This window comes from Passer domesticus, chromosome 1, assembly GCF_036417665.1.
Source record: "Passer domesticus isolate bPasDom1 chromosome 1, bPasDom1.hap1, whole genome shotgun sequence".
NCBI lineage: Eukaryota > Metazoa > Chordata > Aves > Passeriformes > Passeridae > Passer > Passer domesticus.
Genome location: NC_087474.1, coordinates 128,797,814 through 128,810,428, shown reverse-complemented (window position 1 = coordinate 128,810,428; position 12,615 = coordinate 128,797,814). Strand labels below are relative to the sequence as shown.

Sequence of the window (12,615 nt, the reverse complement as noted above, 5' to 3'; positions counted from 1 at the left end):
AAGTATTTACAACCCATCTAGGTAGAATGAAATCACTGGTTCCTTATGTGACCATAACCAATGGTTACCAACAGCACCAATAACGTGTTATTCATTCCAAGCTTGATGTTTCATTACTAATTTTCTTCATTAGCTACATCTTCCCATGTGAAGTGAATCACAAACAGGGTAGGAAGAGAAAGGAGGAAGCAAGTCACTCTTCTTTTTTTGTTGTTTGTGGCTCTGTCCTTTTTGTGTTGCAAAACTTGTCACTATGGGCAAGGTGAGGGATGGACTCTGGCAGGAGAATTGTAAAATCTTCAAAGGTAATTTGAAGAGTTTCTCCTAGACAGCTAGAAACTGGGGCCCTCTGGCATCCTGTACATTTTCAGAATTTTACTTTTTTTTTTTTTGTTTCTTTCATTCAATTGCTTAATTATAGAATCCAAAAATACTACTGCTCAAAATAACCTTTCCTTCTAGATTCAGAGAGAGGGAGAGAGATACAAAATTAAGAGTTTAAACTGAGTTAAGAGGCTTGAGATTTTTTTTCCTTTCTCTCATTTTTGCTCTCTTTATCTTTGACTGCTTAATCTGATATACCAAACATCATAAGATAATGATTTCTCAAATGTCTGGACACTTTTAGTCCTTTTTTTTTCTTCTTCTTTTTTTTTTCCTTTTTCCTTTATGACACAGAATATCTTCTCACTCTGTCTGATTGTGCTAATCCTACTGCATGGAGCTAGGAAGTGAAATATGAATTTACCATTGCGTTCTGTGATCTGGGTCAAACTACCATGGAAAGGTTGGAGCAGGAAAGGTTTGCCTGGATTCGATGGTGTGACAGTGAGCTGTGGCTGCCTGGCAGTGACACCCAGAGGGGCAGCTCCTGGGGGAGCCTGGGGCAGCTGCTGTCCCTGATGAAGCCCCGGGCAGGGGCGGGGGGCGTGGGCAGTGCAGGCAGTCAGTGCCCCACTCTGCCCAGGGCCCCCCGTGCTGTGCCTGGAGAAATCGCGGAGCTGAGCTCCCACCCTGTGAGGTGGGTCTGCATTTCTGCAGCTCCCCTTATAATGAAGTGAGCTAGGAGAAAGCTCTTTTTATTTATAAGAACGGAAATTGTGTGTAAAGTCCTTAAAATCAAGGAGGCCACAGCTGGGTACTTCATATGCTTTTAAAAGCTTTTCCAACTCGAGGTTGTTTCTCTGTCCTTCCCATACTGTTTCCATAGCGAGTCACACCTACTGTTACTTTAGGCAACTGGCCTAATTCCTGAAAATTTTGAATTTTAATTACTCAGCTCAGTCGCTTGAGCTTTTTATGATCTGAATATTGAAGGGGATTGCATGGTGTTGTGTGAATAAAATTTTCTTTTTTTGTATTTTAGATTATATTGTTCTCAGAAGAAAGTGAAATATTTTCTTCAAAATTATAGTGTAGTAAATTCTTCACTTTTTCCTTTATTATGAAATATTATTTACAAAAACATAGCTATAGCATTATTTGATAAGTTAAACTATTTTGATAATAGTTGTAAAAATCATGTTCTGTAGATAATAACCATTGTCTCTTCTGTTCTTCCCACTTAATATATTGCTATAGTTAGTAATATTAAACAATCATTAAAGTTTCATCTTGAGCTGTGGTGGTGAAAAAGATTGCAAGACTATTAGGATAAGCAAACACTTCAGAAGTGTGCCTGTTCCTAGAGGACAGACTGATGTATTTAACTACTTAATTTCTACTGTGTTTTGCTCTTGTGTGTTTTGGTTTTTCCTTGAATGTATATAAAGTTCATTCTCATTGGTAGATACAGTTTGGAGACATGAAGAACTGAAACTAAATATTGTTGTTTGACTAGGTGCATTTTTTGCTGACAAAAACCACAAAATGCATCTTTGTGTGGTTGTGTAAGAAAAACCTATTTATCAAGATTCAAAATCCTTAAGTTTTCAGTTTTTCTTATGTTAAAAATGAGAAGTCACTGAATTCATTTTCTTGAAAACATAGTCTGGAAGAAATCAGAGGAGAAGGATGTCATCTGTCAAGCAAAATATATGATGAAGTTGAACAGAACAGCATTAAAAACCAAAAGTGTTTTAGCATTGTTTTGCAAGGAATTGGGAGTCCTGTAAATACTTCTACAATAATTTTCTTCTTCTCTCCTGTAATATTCCAATGCAAATTGTCCAAATTTGTCCACCATGTATTGGTTGGGTTTAATTTCATGAGGAGTGACTGCTGGCTAGAAAAAAGAGAGAGGTCCCAGCCAGTACCTCCTTGCTTGACCCAGTGACAGCAGGGATGGCCCCACAGGGAGCTGGGCAGTGCCTTCCAAGGCAAGAGTCTGAGGATGTAGATGCTTACGCTGATGTGGTGCCTTTAAATGTCCCATTGGATCTCACACTGACAGAGTTGACAATTTAGGGGTACAGTCTTTTGGTTTTCGCAGTATTAGGACGATTCATGCTCTTTCATTTGGACTTAATAGAGGTTGAAAAAGATCCCATTCTCAGAAATTAGTCCAAATGAAGAAAATAGGCTACATGCACTTACTATGAAACTCATCCCAATTGCAAGTAGGTACCTCTACTGCATGAAGAGAAGCAGAAGTATTTGTAGAAATTGATCTGTTGTAAAGATTGAAAATAAGATGCTCCTTGTGGTGTGTGCTTGTTGTGACTTACCAGTGAAAATTTTGATGACCTCAAGAGACAGGGAAGTTTCCTTATTGCAAAGAAGTGAGCAGCATCCTTAGCCTTGCTGCTGGCGGTGTGAGGAAGGTCCCTGCTATGCACACTGGGTTGCTGGTTGATCCATTGTGAGATCTGCAAGTGGCACTCCCATGGAGACACCAGAGACCTGGCTCTGTGCCACACTAGGGCAACCACACAGCTCCCAAGGGCAGGGGGAGCCCAGAGGCAGCTGGGTTCTCACAGAACCACTGGGACCTCAGCTGGCCCTGAGCCAGCGCTTGGGTCCCCCTCACCAGGAGATGCCAAGGCTTTGGTCTCTGTGTTTGCTGCTTGAACGTTGACTTTCTGTAGCCAGGGTGACTCCCTTGCACCCATGCTTTTTGTCACCCATCTGTCTGGGTGGATATTTTTGCTCTCTGGGATGCTGCAGCATCCACTACTGAAAATATTGCTGGTATACTTGCATGCTTTTACCAGCTTGGGAGAAGCCTAGGTTTTAATGAAGGTTGTTACAACTTCAGACTCAAATTTATGTGATTTATTTAAAAAAAATAATTAAAACTTAAAAAAATTATAAAACTAAGACATTTCACCTAGAGGAAAATTACTTTAATTGCTCTGTGTAAACCTTAGAACCTCTACATGTGACCTGTATTAATTATAACTAGCAGACTTTTACCTGTTTGCACTGAATTATGCAGAAGCAGGACAAGTTGCTTGTTGTTAGACCTCAAACTTTTATAGACTGCATATATTTTACAAACTACTTTAAAAGCACGTGTAAAATAATAAGTAATGCCCTACCTTTAATCTAAATTTATAATAGGTGTAGAAAGGCTTCTTAAAGTACATATAATTACTACATTGTACAGAACCACACAGGTTGAAAGAAAGCTTTGTTTGTAAAGTATCTTACACTTCTTTCCTGAGCTAGGTAAGTGTTCCAGTTGCAAGTTATGATTTGTAGCTCAACATTTTTCATGTACCTATTTCATATTCCTTATTAACTATGACACTTCACCAAAAAGTGTTAATCTGTTCATCCCCCCCCCCCCCCACCTTTTGTAGTCTGTTTGACACATAGCAAGCAGAAAACAGATCTATTGCTCAAAGACACGATGACAAAGGAATTGGCTGTTGCATTGGTTTTGTTCTTTGTTAATGATACATGAATAAAACCAGGAAAATTCTAACTTTTTGATGATAAAAATCCTATGGAATGCTAAGAGGAAAGCTGTTTAATCCTTATTAGAGGCAAAGTTCGCCTTGTAAAATGTAATTTTATTAATTTTTAAAAGCAAATTTTTTATGTTTTCACCTTAAGAATATTCTTTATTTCCTGTCCTAAACTGTTAGTGTGTTTTTCTGCTGAACAGTTTCAACCTACTTTTCAGATACAAATAAAGTTGATCCCACTGGAAAGTTTAAATGTAGTATTAATTTTGCAAGTAATTTAGAAAAGAAATTCTGGCAAGCAAGTAACCAGTATAATTTTAACATTGTTCTACAGCTTGGCTTTTGTGTGCATTTAGTATTCAATGAAAAATATGATCTTTTGCTATGTTTGGAGAGCTCTGCTTTTAGAATAACATTATTGCTTTAAATTTTTGTATGGCTATGTCTCCCACTTTAGCCTTTTGTGGAGCTTCCTGACTGAGGCACCCTGTTGGGTGTTTGTATGAGGGAGATTGAACTTAGAAATGTGCCTATTGCAGGCACCAGGTTTCATACCAGCTCCTAATTCCTGTTCAAAACCATTCCTGACCATTGGATGCATGAAGCAACTAAAAGACTTCATGAAGACAGTTTTTGAAACAGTTATATTTCAGGTTTAGATCTTGTAAAAGCAATGGCAAGTTATTTACTTCATTTTTTTCCAGTTCTCCAGTCTTATTACCCTTCTAACTTTTGAAAACTACATTGTCAGGCTTCTGTCTCCACCTCAAGAGAGTTTTCTTTGTATTTGACCATGTCTTACAATGCTGGGAGACCAGAGAGCTCTTCTGAACTTGCTGAAATTAGCAACCAGGAGATTCCCATAAAAACATGCCAATATCTTTTGCCTTTGTTTGTTTCTTCAGGTAGGACTGTTCTGTTATCCTCACTCCACTCCACTCTCCAAAGGTCTCAATAAGTGTGCAAATCAGGCAGAATAATTTTTGGAGGTTTCTTCCTCTTGAGGTGAATAGCAAGGAGAGTGGTGAAGAGCTGCTCAAGGACGTTATGAGACAAGTCAGTAGATGATAAAATGACAACTGAAATTCTGCAGATATAAATGTGAACTGCTAAACCTCAGTTAAAATAGTTGTATCAGCACATGGAAGGTGATCAGCACTGGGCTGACCCTTTCAGAAGTGGGGTCTTGGCATCTAAGATAATTCCAAGAAAATTTGCTCAGTTCTCAGTAATTCCCCCAAAAATAAATGTTCAGAACTGCTAGGAACTAAAAAAAAAATAAATTACATAGGCTTCAGGAGGAGAATAGACAAGTACTTGAGAGAGTTATACTGAGGATTGCTACACAGATGAACTCCATCTGTCTCAGGAAACCCTCTGAGCTGAAATGGCAGGAAACTGTGAAAATGCTGTGAAAGTGGCACATGCTTGTTCTGTTCTTGCTCTTTTGTCCAGTTATGGCTGTTGCTGGAGACAGCACCAGGAGGATTGTTGGTCTCAACCAGTATCATGGCCCTTGTTTTCTCAACACCTTTTTCATGTTCAATTTGATGGTATATGGGAGAAATTGGGAACAAACTCAACAACAGAGTTGTTCCTTCAAGATGTACTTAGGCTTACAGTGTGATAGCAATTTTATAAATGTAATCAGGATTTAGAAAGTAGCACAGATGTATTTCCCAGACTGTCACTAATATAATTTGCCTGTGATGTATTTTTTTGTGTTCATAATGCTTCATTTCTACCTTCTTTCTTGCTTGCTTTTGCTCTTGAGTCTCCTTGTTATTCTGGTTCAACACCCAGTGAGATTCCTGTGTAGGCAGATGAGACCTCATGTTTCCTTACCAGAAATTTGACTTCTCAGTCAAGTTAAAAATGTTAGGGAAATACCATAATTTTAATCTTTAAAGTAAAGTTAAAAGTGATTACCTAGATAGCAAAACAAAATTCTTGATACTTAATTTACATTATTTACTTATAAAGAATGAGATTAATTTGGTGCTAGATCTAGACTTGACAGTGAGTGTAAGAGCCATGGATTTTAGACATGCCTGTCCAGGACACCAGAGTGCTTGTTCTATTTTATATAAAGGAAACCTTACCAATAAAACTGAAAACTTTCAGCCTCCTCTCCCACAGGTTTACTTCAGCCTCAAGTCCTGCCACTCCATGCATTTCTGCTTGATGGTAGTGGAAAAAAAGATCTGTTGAGATGAACATGGATGTTTATGGGAGTGCAGAAATGGTGACCTACCCCCTGTGGTGTTGTTCAGTGTGTTGCCTGCATGCTTCATGGTTTGCACACCCCCGGAGTCTGTCTCTGCTTATCATCAGCTCTGCAGTTGGTGTGGGATACCTTCATGCAGATGTGCATGGTAGGTCCCACACATCTGGGCACCTGTCTGTTTTGCTGGAGTCCCTGAGGCTCACTGGAAGGCAAGATGCTGTATTGCATCTGCAGGCATTCCAGGCTGAATCAGAGGTGGTCTTCAGTCACAGCCCTGGAGTTAATTGTTTATAAAGCTGCTGAAAGGTCCCTACTAAATTTCATTTTTTAAAAATACCTTTCCCTCTTCCATTTTATTTCCTTCCTCTTTTTTTTCTTCCTTTTCAATTTTCAGCTGTTACACTTGGCAAGTTTCTTTCCCAGCATTTGGAAATAATTGTTTTCTAAATGCTACCCAGGTTATCTGCCAAATTTAACACCTTAAAAGGAAGCGGGGGTGGGGGACGAGAGACCTACCTGGGAATAGAGTGAATGTAGAGAGTCTTTAGAAAGTGCTAAAAAGGAAATTTACCAAATATAGCACCTAAAATCAAAACCATTGAGTTCCCTCGCATTAACTGTAAAATACCACATGCTATCATCTACGGGGTAAAAAAAGGCCATTTCACCCAGCCTCAAAACTTATTTTTTTTTGTTTTCTTTACTAAAAGATAAAGCACGTGTGGCTTTCTGGGTTCTTTTTCTTCTAACAAATGATTATAGTTTGGGGAGATACAATTTTTTTCAAAGTGTTACTGGAAAAATCCCATCAGTTCCTGAGAAAGCATAAGAAAATAAATAAGAGCAAAGCAGAAACCACTGATGGCACTAAAAATGACCTTATCTTGGAGACTTTGCAACGGCATAATCAGCCAGGAGGTTGTAAGACAAGATTGATTTTGTTGGTGGCACAGAAACAAGATGAAAACTTTAATTCCTTCTCCTTGGTGATGGAAGGGCTAAGGCAGCCCAAGGTATTGTGTTGGTGCTGTTTCTGATCACTGTGAGTTTTGTCAGGGGCTCAGTGCAGCTGAAGGTGTGTTACAGCAGCCCTGGGACAGCTCCAAGATGTGAATTAGTGGCAGTGGAGGTCTTGCATGGGAAATGCACAGCTTTTATGAAGAACAGCTTGGCAAGCATAAAGAATCAGGTTCCTTGTCCTTAAATGTAGGTGTCTAGGTGCCAGGAGTCAGCCATGGCCAGTTACTTTTGGATGCCCTTGTGTTTGGTACTCTCTCTGCAAGTGGTCAGCCACCACTGGCCCTCCCAGCCCTAAGAGAGTATTTCTCAGTGACTGTGTTTAACATCTGCTTAACACTGGCTTTTGCCAAGTTTTCAGGTGGGTGCTCGGAGGGGGACAGGGGAACAGCACTTCCCTGACAAGGAGCTCCTTAAAGCTCCTGCAGCGTGGCTGGGAGGGGCTGGCAGCCGCCCTGTGCCTGGCAGCAAAGGCGCGCGTTGAGATCCGCGTGCGTGGGGAAAATTGCGTGGCGTTGGCTAACGTTTCAGAAAGGAGGGAATAAAAATCCCCCATAAACCACTTTCTGTGCTTCTCTGTGGGTTTTTTCAGTGCCCTTTTAAATAGTAATAGCTGCTTGGAAAGAGGACTGCTGGTTATCGTGTCTGGTACAACAGTACTTCTTTAGCTGGTGGGACTCAATACTGTTGTGTATTGAATGGTAATAATATTTTACAAAGCAAATGACTTCCAAAGAAGTAGAGAAAAATAAAACAGGATTTGTGCTTTCACGACTTCCCTTCAATTTAGATCTTGTCTTTTTCAATAAATTGAGTTTTTGTCCTACTCATATTTGAAGGCACATTTTGCATATAACAGCTTCTCTGTAATAGATACCATGTAATTTGGATGTATTTTTTGATACATTAACATGTCAAGGGAATTTAATTAGTTTTTGTAAAGTTTCACTAAAAGTTAAAAATAACCTAAGATGACAATTAGAATCAGGATAACTAAGTTGCTCTTGTTTAAAAGTTGAATTTTTCAAAATTAAAATTACTTAATTATTATTACTTGATTGTGGATCAGCTGTTCTGTATTAACATCTAAGCCCTCATGTTACTGTGACTTGATTCTGCTGCCCAAGATCTCTGGTGTCTTCTGAGCAAGACAAGTCTTTGCCCCTAGCAGTGTGGATGGGTGCCCACATATATAGGAGCTTTTTGTAAACCTCTTTTGCAGTGACATGAAGTGCAGCATATGTCAGAGCAGAAATTACAAGAGTAGGCTCTTTTAACAGTGGTGTGTTATAGGAATCTTTCCCAGAGAGAGAAAATATTTGCCACAGCAGCTCCTGCAAGTTAGGTCGCCTAATTACGGCTGAGCTATAATACACACTAAAACATATATGCTTTTTCCTTCTGGGCTTCAAGAGAAAATTACCAGTCTTTGTAAAGTTTTCTTTCCATTAGTAAAGAGAGCACTGCTGATCTGAAAATCCATCAGGTCATCCATACCAGCATTACATCAATTGACTTTTGAATATTTTTCCATTAGAAAAGGCTCCATTTTATTCCCTCGCTGAAGTGGCAGACTTTCAGTTTGTGCGGTTTTTCCATTTATTGAGTTTTGCAATAAAAGAGTTTTTGAAACAGATGTCAGTCATTGCTTAGTAGTGGGGCATTGTAAGAAGGCTGTTTTCTTCTCTCTTTTTTTTTTAAGTTAGGAAAAAATCTTTTCCTTTCCTCCCTAACTTTAATTGTCACTTTTTAAAGCCATAAATAGTTTTCTAACCTATAATCTGGTGTCAGAACAAATGTAAGCACCAAACCCTGATTTCACAGAAATATTGCAGATTGGCCATTGTTCTCAGCAGGAGCAGAACTGGATTTGATCTCTCAATTGTAAACCAGAAAGAAGGGAGTGGATGCATTGCAGAAGCATGGTTCATATTAGCATCTTCCTTAGGGTGTGGAGTGGACCTGTTAACACTTTCCTAATGCTTAGATTTTATAGAAGTAGCCAAATGTGTGCAATGAGTAGTGTCCAAAAAACTGGGTTTGAAGGGATTTTTTTTACTTTCTTGCTAGAGTTTTATCCAGGTAGAAAGATAAATAAGATTTTGGGTCCTGATTGTAAATTATATGTATTTCATGTGCAGAGTGGTTTTAGAACAAACTGTATATCTTCAGACCATATCTTCAACTGTCACAGAAGAGCAAAGTGCTATTCACATTTCTGTGTCTATAACGTGTGTGTATATATACACACTTAAAAAATCCCAGATTTTAATTTTTATTCTTTATTGACAGCATATTCCCCATGTATTTAAAAGAAAAGTGCCAGTTTTTCTAATGAGGATTTTAGCTGGGTTTGTTTAAATTATTCCAATGAATAATTCTGAATTTTAAGAGGTATACAGCATTTTATTCTAAAGGAGGAAGGAAACCATACTTTGGGTTGATATCTGTTTGGGAGGGTAAACCATTTTTGCCTTATGTGAGTACTTCACTGATACCTTAAACATCAAAGAGCACCCTTTCCAAAGGTGAGAGAACACAAAGCATCCCATATTTATAATTTATGAGGCATAAGACTGTGACCTAATGTAAACTTGAAGAGATTTAGTATAAAAATATCTTTAGCTTGAGGGCAACATTGGAAAACTTGGTGGATTTTCTTTTTTATCCTGGCTTATCTGCAATCATATTGCTTTGTTATTATTTCCTCTTAGCATTAAAGTACGATTGACATTGATAGATATCAGGGGAAGGCTGAGCTTCCTAAAGGAAAAAAAAGAAGAAGAGATGTGTTGTTGGCACAGAAATAGTGGCGGTAGGAGCGTTCCTGGCTGCCTTTTATTCTTCTGCAGACAGTGAGCACAACGGGGCTCTCGCTGCCTGCTTTTGGCTTGCATGGATTCGCAATAAACAGCTCAGCTATGTGTTTATTTTCAAGACTGATTCAATTCTTCAAAGGCAACTGCTCCCAACTTGTGAATACTTGTTAGTTGCTGGAAAGTTGCAGGAGTGAAGATCAGCTCCTAGTTTCATGCCAACAAATTAATCCGACGATGTGGTGCTGTCTTTTCCACAGGTGTGTGTGTGCTAGGACTGTCTGAAGCTCCCTGTAACTAATAGCCCGTATATAATTTGGAAGGAGAAATCTTCAATGGAAGACCCCGAGGGAATAAATGGGAAGTCTGTAAGTAAACAACTTGTCAGTCCTGAGAAAAAAAAGTTGCGGCTTTTAAAGTGGCAATTATTTTTGTGGCAACCAAGCGAATGAAAGTCAGAGAGCTACATGCACTTTTAGTGATTGGAAGAAGCAGGGAATGATGAAATTAATTGAGAGATGGAGGCTTATGCTAAAGCTACAGAAAATTAAGTATGGCTTTAAAAATATTTGTCTTCAGTGATTCATATTACAAAATGATGGTTGTTCTCTAAGAAATATTTGGCCTGCTGTGTTTATGTTGTTAACATTTTTATCTGTTAGAGAGTGTTCATCCCATTATTTGAAGTTATTTCTCTTTGCCTGTGTGAATATATGCAAATACTGCCTCTGGGAGAAGTGAGTGCAACTCCTAGCTGCAAAGTCTTAAGAACAGTTGCAAAACAATATAGTGGCATTGTTGTTTGTTGTAAATGCCTGTTTGTAGAGTCACAATAATAAGAAATTTTGCAAACTATCAGGCACAATTAAGAATGTTTCATGCACAGTCAAATGATTAGTTGTGTGTTTTGGATTTGTTAGTTTAATTTGTGACATCATTCTTGGCACTCAGTGAAGTTCAAAATGCTGCATATATGTTTTTATTCTGAATTGTTTAACGGAAAGTGTGCGTATTGAGATTACCGTATTTTTACCAATTGTAAAATAAGTCCAAAAGCTATTTAGTAAATTCAATTAGATTTATTTCCTGCATTTTTTCCTGATGTGTTTATTTTCTACATTTGACAGTAGTCTATTCTCTCTCACTCTTCCTTTGTATTTTATGTTTCTATATCCAGTTTTCCTGATGCTTCCATTTCATGTAGCAACAGAGTAGAAAAAACCAAGCCCCTTGATAATAAGCCTGTTGCGTTGCGTGTTTTTGTTACACTTCATGTGTAGTGCAATTTTTGCTGTCTGAAGCAATATGGATTTGATTATTTTCCGATGTTCATTTGTTCCAGTCTTGTCTCTATGTGTATGTTTGGGTATTTATCCATCACTGCTACCACCATGTGTGGACAGGACCAGTTAACTTTTAGGGAAAGGGTGGCCATGGTTACCAACAGGCACCAAACAGGGATGGTCCTGTTTGCAGTTGCCGTGCCAGAGCTTTCAGCACCACCCAAGCTCCTTGTTCTATTTGGAATCAGGCTTTCCTCCATGCATGAAAAGCCTTTCCCTGATGCTGTCAGGATTTTCTGTGGCTTCCACTGCAATACTTCCCCTCTGTGTGCCCGGCATAGCCTGGGCTTTGTGTGCTGTGGAGGGTTTGGGCTGGGTAATTGTGTGCTGGGGCTGTATGTAATGACAAATGTAACTGTCACTTAACATGACAGGAGTATTAAGGGAAATATTTGTTCATGGTTTGGCACCACCAGCACTCCTGTTGGGGTTATTCATTCCATTCCTTCTTTTCACCACTTAGTCCAGAGAGCCTGTAAAACACTTCATCTGCTCAGAGTTTCCCTTCACATTACCCAAGTGGGTGGTAGTTGTTGATGCTATCAGGATTATCAAAATCTAAGCCAGTAACTGCTGAATAGACCCACTGCACTGACCAGCACTCAGGCTTCTGTAAATGAGGACTCAGGTGCCCAAAGGTACATAACACAGGGCAGAGTGTGACTCTGCTGATTGCAGTGTCATTGGAGAGGTTTAAAATTGGGGTATTAAACCGTGGAATCAGATCTGTCAATTAGGTCTCCATTCATAACTGGACAGTCTGCTGCATTTGCAGCAGCCACTTGACCAACAGGGAGATTTCCTAAAAGCAGTAGTCAGAAGCAAAATAATCTCAGTGAAAATAAAGATGATGGCATGAACATTGTTTTTTGTTTATTCTGCTCTCTGTGTGTGCGTAGAAAGAGAGGGTGAGGGATAGATTAGCATTCTGTAATTAGAAACTAGAAACCAAAACCTGTTTGGGATTTAAGATCCCAAATACATGCAATCACTTTGAAAACCTGGTGCTAGTCAACAGGAAAAGAATAAAACTTCCCTACACATACCAGTTGAGAGGTAATTTAATTTTGCACTGGCCAATGCAAACTATGTGGTGGGAGCAATTTCAGGTACATGTGGATAAGGGAGGAGCTTTATTCAACAACTGAGAAATGCAGCTGGATAATGTAAAAAAAGTTATCAGACAACAGTATGAAAGAGTATATGAGGAAGTACTTGGCCATTGTCTTTGGCCAAGATTTGTCTTTTGAGGAAGAGGATGGTGTTGCACCTGGGAATACAGCCTGTCAGTGTTGATGTGTACAGAAGATTCCATAATAAGCCCAGTAAAGTCACTTCTGCACTTCTGTTATACTCACACA

At 39.0% G+C, this 12,615-nt stretch overlaps 1 protein-coding gene across 6 annotated transcripts in view; it reads left to right on the top strand.

Annotated features, from left to right (window-relative positions):
- Positions 1-12,615, top strand: part of EYA1 (EYA transcriptional coactivator and phosphatase 1) — a 159,206-nt gene that overhangs the window by 1,716 nt on the left and 144,875 nt on the right. For all 6 annotated transcript variants that reach the window (XM_064389060.1, XM_064389041.1, XM_064389045.1 and 3 more), the window contains exon 2: positions 10,172-10,279. In XM_064389060.1, coding sequence (XP_064245130.1) covers positions 10,247-10,279 — 33 coding nt within the window. In that variant the 5' untranslated portion in view covers positions 10,172-10,246. The remainder of the gene's footprint in view (positions 1-10,171; positions 10,280-12,615) is intronic.